This window comes from Ochlerotatus camptorhynchus, unplaced genomic scaffold, assembly GCF_037179485.1.
Source record: "Ochlerotatus camptorhynchus isolate MF236.1 unplaced genomic scaffold, CSIRO-AGI_Acam_v1.1 ptg000330l, whole genome shotgun sequence".
Taxonomy (NCBI): domain Eukaryota; kingdom Metazoa; phylum Arthropoda; class Insecta; order Diptera; family Culicidae; genus Ochlerotatus; species Ochlerotatus camptorhynchus.
Window position 1 is genome coordinate 2,250,026 of NW_027040818.1, and position 11,872 is coordinate 2,261,897.

The window sequence follows — 11,872 nt, forward strand, 5'->3', positions numbered from 1 at the left end:
TGAGTCCGTGGATGAGCGGACGGAGTGGTTGCCACAATTTGAATGGCTACGACTTCGGCTGAGAATACCGAACATTGCGAGGTTAGGCTGCTACTGATCGCTTCAACTGAACCGGAAACGCCGATGCCTACACCTGATTGAGACCGTGACCCGTCAGTGTACCGATGACTGTAGGTGGGGTATATTCCTGCACTTAGTACTGTAACCGACCTTCTCAAAGCCTTGGAGCTATCTCCTGCTTTAAAATTGTCCTTCATCCGGTTGTCGATTTTGATTCGGGGAAGTTGCCAGCTTCTATCTCCGAGCCAGTGACTCTTGTTCACTGGAGGGAGATCCACGTTGGCGGCTGTGCGGAGGATTCTAGATCATATCAGTATCCGGAGTTTTGCGGAGAAAGCAGCGGCTTTGTTGACTATAGCTACTTGTGTGCGAAACCGGAAAGTCAATAGCAGATGAATTTTAATTCTAAACAAGCCAAAGAATTGGGAATTTATCTACCAATCTGCTAAATCGAACACTTTATTAATTTTCAATAGGTCACTATTGAAAAATACACAAATGTCCAACTGTTGCAATGGTGATGAAAATTATCACCGATTACCTGCAAACAGCGCATTCCCTAACACAGATTTAAAAATCGAATTTGATCCTGTCTCACTAAACGGTGCTCATTCAATCACCGTGTGTGGTGGTGTCCGGTCGACGGTATCCGCAGCAGCAGCATCAGTAGCAGCAGTACTTTCGGCGTGTGGCGTTTAACATCGTTATCCAGTACACCACGAAAGGCATCCTGAAAGCAGCGCGCATCCATAGAAGGAAGAAGAAGCCGCACCGCGATCGAAATCAGTTTCCTCGTGAATAGCTGTGAGTCATCTATGCCTAGCGCGTCAACCTTGATCCAAAAAATTAACAGATCGCCAGCCTCATCCGTGTTGAACACCCTAATAGCTCAGCATTACTCAACCATCACGACTAAATGGTCCTTTTCAGGACCACCACAAATTTGTTAAAGAGTATTATTTGGACATTTGTCAAGGTTATCAGTTCCCGCAACCAGTTAGCTATCAAGGCTCAACCTGTCTATAGAAGGTGTGGAATTGTAGACCTGATTGTATTGGTGAGATTAATCATATCGTCCGGCCATTTTCCAGAGACGGTGCTGTTCCGCTGGTAGGAAGTTTTAAAAATCCACATATAGAATTGGAAAGAAGTGGGAATAATTCGCTTTAGGTGTATATTCAGGTGAAGAAGTGAGCGCCAAGTTAAATTAATTAGTCAGGGACATTCATTTGTTTTCCCGGACAATATTGTTTAATATAAAAGATTTTTCTTCATACAGTTTTACCTGCTTAGAAAGTCAAAAAATTCAAATTTGTGATAAAATTAGCTTTTACGAGCTCAATCTCTCAATTGCCATGTTTTTTTTATGACAACCACCCTATTTGTGATTTCCTTTCATAGATTACAAAATAGAGTATCTGACACTACAAAACATGTCTGGTGCCGCATTTAGATTAACATTCAAAGCCCCTCCTTTTTTACATATTCTGCCCAAACGATACTTTCTGCCCCGCCCCATTCATACAATTCGGAAGGAAATCCTGTGAGGGGTGAGCTATTTTGAGTGCAGAATGTGTAAAGAAGGGGACTTCGGTTGTTAATCTAAATGCATATATAGAGGTACCAGACATGTTTGCACTGCACTGTTCTCTGTGAACAGTTCTTCGAAAACAAATTATGTGTAGTTTCCGATCGATGCCACCCCCAACAACAGCAGTGACATCTGATGGAACATGAAAGCAAAAGCTTGACAAAATGATTAATCCGTTTTTCCCTCGGCTTTCATTCCGCTTCGCACGATTCGTTTTTTACTCAATAACCTTTGTAGTGACGTCAAAAAGTTTGTTTCGATTGGCGCTTACATAGGAAATTTAATATGGATTATAGAATTTTTTGTAGGGGAAATGGCTCTAATGTTGGCCTATGGATCTAAGATCGGGCCCATCGCAAATCTGCTATTTATCAATTTTATCCAGATGAACGCGTCATTGGGACGGTACTAGGATATTTTTGGTTGCTTTTGAAAATTTAGTCGAAAGCTGTGCCGATCGATTGGTAATTTTTCTTCAAAGCTGCTAAATTGAATACTTTATCAGTTTTCAATAGGTCACTATTGAAAATTACACAAATGTCTAACTGTTGAAATGGTTATCAAAATTATCACCGATTGCCTGCAAAAAGTGGTTTCCCTAACATAGTCGCCAAATATTGATACCGAGCACGTAATCCTACGTCAAATCTACGGTCTAGTCTTGGATACAACCTCTTACTTTTTCATGCAAAACACGCTATTTCAAAACTACCCAAATTTGAATAGCGTCCACTTAGTCAAAACTGAGCCTACTCAAATGAACATCATCAACCTAAACCGATCGATATTGTTCATTTGATAATTTGTCACCCCAACTCAGTTTTGACCGATCTGGATCGATCCTACTCAAATTTGGGTACTTTTGAATTGGCAAAATTGCTTTTTAGTTGAAAACGTCTCCAAATTAGCGAACTCCCAAATAAAAAACGAGTTGCTGACATTTTAAAAAATGATTGCAAAGAACTACACATAAATTTCTTAGACTCAATTCATTAGCTTATTATAGCATATTGTGTTGAGAGGATCAATTTATTGTAGAAGTATTTTCAAAAAATTAAGTATAATTACCAATTATGTTGGCAGGTGTATATACTCAATATACTCGATCGTATAAAATCCTTAGCTAATATCATTAGATCCTTCCCAGAATTAAGATGTCATTTAGATTAGATCCTTCCCAGACTTAAATTGCCGACTTAGTGAGTAAATAATATGTCACAAATTGTTTTCTCTTAGTCATCATTTCAGATTTTAAAAAGCTCTCGTCGATGTTTTCCTTTTATTTTTTCGCACAACACCATGTTTCTCCATATTAAATCTCCATCACACCAAAAAAATCGATTTTTTAAATGTTCTGTTAAACCAGTAATTTGACGGATCTGACTATGATTTTTTACAGATTATTTATGTTTGATGGATTTTATGATGTCCATTGATTTTCTCTATTTTATTATCAAAACAATTGAACATTTGCCATGTGTTCAAATTAGTAGTTCATATGCTTCTTATTACATGCCATAAAGGTATGTAATGTGATGACCACAATGACAACTCGCTTACACCTGAAAAGTGTCCAAAGCAGCCCGCCACGATGGTACAGGTTTCAAATATAGATCTGCAATTGCATCTGGATTCAATTCTTCAAAGATTTATTCAGTAGTTATAGAGTATTAAATTAGAAGTTAAAATGCATAAAATGTTGTTTTTTTGAAATCTTTGACTCGGTATTCTGGGTCGTTTGAAAACTGTATTCAAACTATTTTTGCGTCAATTTTGAGCGGACCCATGATCCGGATCATCCTATCTGCATGGCCTTGTGAGTACATACTTCTATTTATCACCCATCTCCCCTGCAAATACGCTGCCCCTTGTTTCATGCCCAGACCGATCAGCTACCGCTGCTGCAGTGCACGCCTCTCTTGAACCGATACCAAAGTCCGGTAGCCGGCATCCGTATCGAAAAGCGTCATAACCATAATAAAAGTTTGCACCCGGTCTTGAGCCTCCAGCCGGCTACTGCCGTTGGCTGCTGTTGCTGTTGACCCTAAACGGAGCGTGAAAGCACAACTCCAAGGAGCACTAAGGAGAAGAATTAAAGGCGGCATATCGTCATTACCTGCGTGCCTGCCAGTGCACCACCAAGACGACGACCGATCAAGAAAACCTCAAAGCCCATTAGTGGTGTGTGTCGTGCCGCTGCTACTACAACTGAACTGGGCAGTGCAGTAGCAGTAGCAGTAGCAGCAATCAGCCACGAGACGACGACCAAAGACGAAGCAGCAGATGATGGGGAACAGCAGAACACAAAGTGCCGCCTTTTTCTGGATGATGATGGTTGGTGGCTACTTGCACAGGAGTGGAACTTCGAATCAGAAAGTGGCTCCACTGGTCATTTGCGAACACTAGCGCACCTAGCGGTAGAAGGCATCTTCGGCCTGCAGTTAAGATAGGCAGCATGCTATAGTGTGAGTGCACATAGAAAGCCCATGTGGAACGCTACCACATCACATCGCTCGTTGAGCAGAAAAACGAGCACTTTTTGATTCACCGATTTGTTTGCACTTCCCCTTCTGTTCTGTGCTACTTGGCTTGCCGAGCGAGCAAGGGCTGTATGCATCGCGATCGATGACCGTCCTCCCCTGCTCTGCCAAGCGTTGCCTTAAATTCGATGTGGTTTACGTTCGCTTGTTTGATTCGATGACTTTTTTTAATGCCGCTTTCGAGTATTCGTCCTTAAGCGTGAAATTATGAAATTCTGTGGGCGTACGAGGATCGAAGGTGCAAGTTAATTTTCTCCAAATCAATTCAATACTGCGCCGCACGTATCTTCCGTTTTCCAATCATTCACGTGAAAGAAGACATCACGTTTCGGAGAAAAACAACAAACGAACGGTGGCGGCGGCGGCATCTGCAAAGTGAACCGCATCAAACAAATCGATCGGGTTCGTCGCCTGATGCCGTCAAAATCTCCGTCACCGGTCGATGATTGATGTCTTTTGTATCTTGTCCGCCTTCTCCGCCTTGGTTTCCGCTGTTGGAACGGGCTGTTCCAGGGGAGTAAGTTTGAGATTTTTTTTTTTACTTTCTGTCATGCCAGCAGTTTCTCTGAGAGACCGCCGCCGCAGCAGTTCGCGTCACAAATTATTTAATGACAGTTTGATTAATTTTATGATCGATCTCTTCCCTCTTGCAGGCCACGCTGGCGGTGTGTTTGATGGTGGCGCATTTCACCGTTCCGTGCCATTGCCGAGCGGCGTCAGGAGCGACGGCCACAGCAGCAGTCAACCAACGACAGCGGCAGGCAAATATTTCCATCGAAAGTAACTCGATTCAACGGTTGGCCGGCGAAACGGAAGCGTCAAACGGGGCGTCATCGGCTATGGCAGCTGTCAGCTATGGTGAATCGAATGGTGTCGCCACTGGTGACAGCAGTAGTTCCGGTCAACCCCAGCAGCCTTCAACGGAAGCATCGAACACGACCACGATGACAACGACGACAACGACGACGACGGTGATGACCGTTCAGAAGGAACTGAAGCGCGTGTTTCTATCCAATCGGACCGTCACGTGTAACGATGGTTCGCAGGCGGGGTTCTACCTACGGAAATCACCCGGCTCCAGACGATGGGTTGTGTTCTTCGAAGGAGGCTGGCACTGCTACGATCACAAGTCCTGCCGTGCCAGGTGGCTCAAGTTAAGGCACCTGATGACCTCAGCCCAGTGGCCGGAAACCAGAGACGGTAAGTCATTCGCATCAATCGCACTCCTACAGCCTTCTAATTGTCCTTTTGCTCCACAGTTGGTGGTCTCCTGTCTCCGGTGCCTTCGGAGAATCCCTACTGGTACAACGCCAACCATGTGTTCGTACCGTACTGCAGTAGCGACTCGTGGAGTGGAACCAAAGTGAAGCCGGAAACAAGGGACGGACTTCGGTTCATGGGTTCGTTGATTGTGCGGCAGGTGATTGCCGACTTGATACCGCTGGGGCTGGGCCACTCGCAGGGAGCCGACCTGCTGATGGCGGGATCCTCCGCCGGCGGTTTGGGAGTGATGCTCAATCTGGACAAGGTGCGCAGTTTTCTGCAGAATGAGAAGGGTAAGTGTTGAGCGTTTTTGATGATGGTTTGGTTGAGCCGCATAGTAAATAGGAGAATTCAAACTTGATCCATGCTTCGTGTAGGAAGTACCACAACTGGACAGGTAGTTTCTTAGATGGATCTTGCCTTGTGTAGCGAATTAATGAACGAAACATTATGGATCCATTTCGAAGGATTCTATATAGCTTCTCGAGATCTAAATGCTTTCGCAATTCGGGGAGTTGCCAAAGTTTTAGCAGTATAGGAACGTCTCGAGGTTGAGGGGCGCTGTTTTTGAAATTAGACGTTTGTAAAGAACCTAATGCGAATTTCTAAAACTTTAGATGGCTTTCTTGGATTTCTACGGGTTTGATCGAGTTCCAAAAGTTGCTGGTTGCTGAAATTCTTCAAATTTATGGACGACGTGCAGAGTTCAAAAATTGATGTCCGATGTCATTTTGGAATCTATGATGAGGTTGCCAGTTTTCGATGTTGAAGTTCCCAGAAGTTCTCAGGGTTACTGGATTCTCAGAAATTCCTGCAGCTCTAAGGGTTCTTGTGGTGCTAAAAGTTCTGATAGCTATTTAGTTCGAAGTTTCAAATTTCTTCCGAGTAAGTGCTGCTGACTGCCTTCTGGATGGTTGCAGTTCCAGCAATTATACGGACGCTTTAAAAGATCCTGAAGGATCGGAATTTTCCGAAGCGCATGGAGTTCTAATGAAGTTCCGAAGCTGGGGATGTTACTGGTAGTCCAAAAATCACCTAAGTCACCAGTATTCCGAATAGTGCTAGAAGTCACTAGGATTCCAAAAGCTCAGTGGCCGGACTATTAAGCATACCGGAAGTTCCAAAATATAAAAATAAGCTCCAAACTCTTAATGCTCTATGTTAACTCCAAAGTCTTTAAAGTCTTAATATTTTCAAATTTCCCAAAATTCTGAATTGTAAACACTGTATTGGACATTTTCGGAATAAGGAATTAAATTTTTAGAGATCGAAATCGATTTCCGATAACACTTTGGATTCTTAGATGGCGACTTCCGGTTTCTAGAAAAGTGACAGATACCCATGTATATTTTTTTTTCGGAACGGAGAAGACTTGTTCATGTCCTATACCATTTTGGTATTAGCCGGCGCCGGCTTACCATTAGGTAAGCGTGACTGATTTCACACACTCCAATGGGGCTGGGTTCAATCCCAGCCGAGGTCGGTGGAATTTTCCTGAGACTTAAAAAACCCCGGTCACGTTTTCCTTCGGAAGGAAAGTAAAGCCGTTGGTCCCGGCTCATGTGTGTTCGATATCCTACGCAGGTGTGGAAACTGCCTTTCTGCACATTCGATTGCCGTCAATGGATGACAATCGATGTCCGTCACTAGATTGCGGAACAGAGACCGACGTTAAATAAAGAAAGAATGAATGAATCACCATTTTGGTATTTAATAAGGTGACATTCGATTTAAGAAAAAGTTTCAGATATTCAACTATAAGGAAATTTACGGAACGGGGAACGGAGACATAGAGTAGATCCTTACCGATGTCATATTCGGGTTCAAGATGGCGACTTGGTTTCTGAAAAAGTGTTAGATACCCTACAATATGGACATTTTCAGAACGGGGATGACTTGATGACCATTATCCGATGTAATTTTTACATACGTTCGTAGTGATTTCTGGCAATATTTTCGAGAATTTCCAATCAAGTGAAACCGTGCAGGGAAGGTATTTAAAGCTTCTAAATTTCGCCACATCAACACTGTTCCGTTCGGTAAGCAGTGTTAAAAAGATGCCTTGCCCAGTCCTGACTCGTCTGAGCACCAGCTACGTGCGTAACTACGCCCCGGCCCTGCTGAAGGCCAATGCCCGGTGGTTGCTCGTACTATATCGAACCTGCAGAACCCACCAGCCGGTGCCGATGTTGTTGCCAAAATGGTGGCCGCCAAAAAGGAATCCGTTGCGACTCCCAAGCAAAAGCTGGAGATGAAAACCCCAAGCCATAACCTGAGCTCGCTGCAGCACCCGAAGGGCAATAAGGAGACAAAGAAGTGTCCCTTGTTGACCTCTGTTGCTCCGCATGTTAAGGAACTCGATGTCGAGAGCGTGGATGTTCCCGCCAATCGTACGTTCCAGTATGACGAGTTCTTCCATGAGCAAATCATGCGCAACAAGAAGGACCACTCGTACCGTGTGTTCAAGAAGATGAACCGCTTGACCGAAGCCGGTAAGTTTCCGCGTGCAATGGAGTATTCCTGGGGTGAGCGCCCAATTACGGTGTCGTGCTCAAACGACTACCTGGGAATGTCCTGCCATCCGGAGGTCTAGAATGTGGTGGCCAATGCGCTGGCCGACCTACGGAGCCGGTGCAGGTGGACCCAGGAACATTTCCAGAAATTCGCTAAATCACGAAAATCTCGAGAACCGCCTGACACAGCTTCATCAAAAGGAGGGAGCTCTGCTGTTCAATTCGTGCCATGTTGCCATTGTATACGCTGTTCAAGGCTCTGCCCAGTTGTCATATCTTCTCAGATACTGGAAACCATGCTTCGATGACAGATCGTTACCCAAAACTATTGCATTTGAAAGTGTCCATTCGATGACGGGAGCGATTTTTTAATCCAGTTCGTTGATTTGGAAGGCACAATCGAGTTAGCTTTACGGAGCCGAACGGGTGCCATTTGTCCATTGGAGGAACTTTGCGATGTAGCTCACGAGTTTGGTGCTCTGACCTTCGTGGACGAAGTGTATGCCGTGGGTCTATATGGCGATCACGGCGCAGGAGTTGGCGAATGGGAAGGGCTACTGCATAAGATGGACATCATCTCCGGAGCACTGAGCAAAGCATTTGGTAACGTAGGAGGCTACATTTCCAATACTTCTCTCCTGGTGGACATGGTGCGTTCGTATGCTACCGGATTAACCTTTACCACTTCGCTGCATCCGACAGTACTCCCAACTAACAATTTTAGCTGCAGATTAGCTTATACAGCTAAAAATTGGCTTATACAGCTAATTTTTGCCTGCATAAGCTAGTCTGCAGCTAAAATTGTTTGTTGGGCTGTGTGGTGCACAGAAAGCCATCGACATCCTGTCTTCGGACGAAGGGCGTGAACTACGTGCTCGTCACCAGGAAAACGTACGCTACCTTCGCGGTTTGCTGCAAAAAGAGGGCTTCCCGGGGGAACATACCCCAAGTCATATCATTCCAGTGAAAATTGGAAATCCGGCCCAATGCACCGAGGTATCGGATTTGATGATCAAACGTTTTGGACGCTATGTGAAATCCATAAACTACCTAACGGTAGCACGTGGCGAGGAAAAATTGCGTCTGGCTCCTACACCACATCACACCAACGAAATGATGGTTGTCATGATTCGTGACATGAAGCTGGTCTGGCAAGATCTCGGATCGTGCACTTTTCGTTTCCATATTTGTTATCTGTTGTTAGTTCGCGTTAGAAAAGAAATCGTTAAGTTTACCTGAAATAAATTATCTGATTTTTTAATACAATAAAAAAACCATTAGTTTATTTCAATTAAGCGTAGAATTGGCCTCTAAACGTATGATATTTGTAATTCGACTTTCGTTCCATTCCTTTAACCATCATACAGCTTCATTATACTAAAATCACACATTATCAATCTACCATTTGCAGGTCTCAAGGTGAGCGTCCGTGGCGTCAGTGACTCCGGATGGTTTCTGGACCGGGAACCGTACACAGCGGGAGCGGTCGCCGCGTCGGAAGCCGTTCGCCAGGGATGGCGAATGTGGGACGGTGCACTGCCTCAAGCTTGCGTAGCCGAACACCCGAAGGAACCGTGGAGGTGCTACTTTGGCCACCGGCTGTACAACACCTTGAAGGGTAAGTGTTAAAGACCCCTCTAGCGTGGTTTGTAAATCTAACAAGTCTATCTACCTGTTTTAGCTCCCCTGTTCGTGTTCCAGTGGCTTTTTGATGAAGCACAGATGCGAGCCGATCACGTGGGTGCTCCGGTAACGCCTCAACAGTGGGACTACATCCACGATATGGGCGGTGCTCTGCGGGAATCATTGAACAACGTCACGGCCGTGTTTGCTCCTTCCTGTATCGGGCATTCCGTTTTGACTAAACGAGATTGGATGAATATCAAGATCGATGATGTAAGCTTGGCAGATGCACTTCGTTGTTGGGAACAGTCGGACGTACGGGATCGTCAGGTTCAACGGCGCCAGTCGAATCGTAATCCAAGTCCTCAGAAAATGCGACGAAAGCACAACGGGGGCAGACGGAAGAAGCAGCAAAACGATCAGGGTGGACAAGGACAGGAGGAAGTGCCAAGACCCAAGCTGACCAAAGAAGAGCGCGCACGCAGACGTCAGGAACGGCAGCTACAGCGAAGGCTGAACCGGCTGAACAATAAGAACAACGGACGAGAAGGAGGCAAGAACCACACTCGCCACCAACAGAGATTGGAAGAATCCCTATCAACGAAAGTTCCTAGACTAGAGCGATCGCCAAATAGTACCGGTAAAAATAGTAATAGTCCTAGTAATGGCAGCCCCAACTCTAAAAAGCAGCATCAGCAGCAGCAGCAGAACCAGAATGGTCACCATCGGTTGCGAAATCAGAACAAGAAGCGATTGAATCATAAAAATCGTAACCGCCAAAACATGAACAACCGAAAGCATCAGCAGCAGCAGAATGTGAATCCCTTCGGGTTGGATCTGGTGGAACCAAAGAAATGCTCTCTCCGGTTACTGGAGCGGTGCAGTTGGCCGCAGTGTAACCATTCCTGTCCGACGCTGACGAATCCGCTGACGGGCGAGGAGATGAAGTTCCTCGAGCTGCTGGCTTCGTTCGGGCTGGATATGGACGCTGTGGCGACGGCTCTCGGCGTCGACATGCAGACCCTGAACAACATGGACCACGCGGAGCTGGTCAACCTTCTAACGCAGCAGGTCACGTAGCGCGAGGCTCGACACACCCACGTGTAATGTAAATAGCTGAACAGATCCGGATAGATAGATGATAATTTATTTTTGCATTAGGCCTCTTTAGTGGTAGGCGAAATATTTGATTAACTTCAAATGGTTGCATAATTCGAGCAAGATGTGTTTCTAAGTTCTAAATTTTTGGTTGGCCGACTGGCTCCGATCGTGCCAGTTGGCTGATTTCCCCACAATCGATTCGGTCCACGTTTTCTTTAGAAATGCAGCTCACTTTTGTTGAGATTATATTAAAAACAAATATACTGTTCATAGTGCATGTATATATAACTACCTAAGCAATGCAAAGAGCTACAAAACAAACTAAACCAGACTGAATCATTTACGTTAAAGCATTATTTATTTTTTTCGTTTTTAAGCACATGTACAATATAGAAGCTTTACACAGAGATGCAGCGGAGAATGATGGCGACAGTTGAACCCAGTACTTAGCATTAATTTTTAGATGAGCGACAAATCGTCTAGCGTAATTTAAGCTTCCGCGATAGAAAAAGTAGCAGTTGTATTTATTTTTCTGTTTTCCTCGACATCAACAAAAAATCTAGATTGTACATACTAGGCACGTAAGGAACCGCGAAATGACTACCTCACCGATTACTTTATAGAGCATTACAGAGAGCAATAGAAACACTCGAATAGCAAAGCAAAAACGCAAAAGCGATATCCCGAAACAACTGAAAAGAAAACAACATGAAAACTCGCAGCCCAATGAAGTTAAACTGCAACGAATCATTTTTTGTACCTGCAATTAGTCATAGTATGTAGAAGTATCGTAGATTTGCTGTTTCCCTTTTCCCGCATTTCATACTCGTGACACACTCATTTAAGCCTTTTCCCACCATCGGAAGATCTGCTACTCTAGAGAAGTCTCCATTTCCATGTAGCCGTTAACATTATCACAGCTACTCCTACACCACAGATGCATCCCCTTTTCTTCATATATGTCTGTATATAACTTATTTATACGAGAACAGAGAATAGAATCTACGAATCTGGAAGAAACTGTAATCAGTCTAATGTTGAAAATATTCGAAAATGCCAAGTGAAGATATGACAATGATGAATAAAAACAAGTATTGAACCATAACCTTTCGGAATTTGGGCTATTTCTTTTCGAGGAAAACTCCGTATCCGAAAGATCCCTCCTGAAAAACATTAGTGTT

At 44.4% G+C, this 11,872-nt stretch overlaps 1 protein-coding gene and 1 pseudogene across 1 annotated transcript in view; both read left to right on the forward strand.

Moving 5' to 3' along the window:
* The window catches only part of Notum (palmitoleoyl-protein carboxylesterase notum), a 51,545-nt gene extending 40,302 nt beyond the window's left edge, over positions 1-11,243 (forward strand). The window contains exons 2-5 of the mRNA XM_065230449.1: positions 4,845-5,391; positions 5,451-5,747; positions 9,379-9,585; positions 9,649-11,243. Of these exons, the coding sequence (XP_065086521.1) occupies positions 4,845-5,391; positions 5,451-5,747; positions 9,379-9,585; positions 9,649-10,670 (2,073 nt within the window). The 3' untranslated portion in view covers positions 10,671-11,243. The remainder of the gene's footprint in view (positions 1-4,844; positions 5,392-5,450; positions 5,748-9,378; positions 9,586-9,648) is intronic.
* LOC135708494 (5-aminolevulinate synthase, erythroid-specific, mitochondrial-like) lies at positions 7,655-9,181 on the forward strand (annotated as a pseudogene).
* Positions 11,244-11,872: the final 629 nt, after the last annotated feature.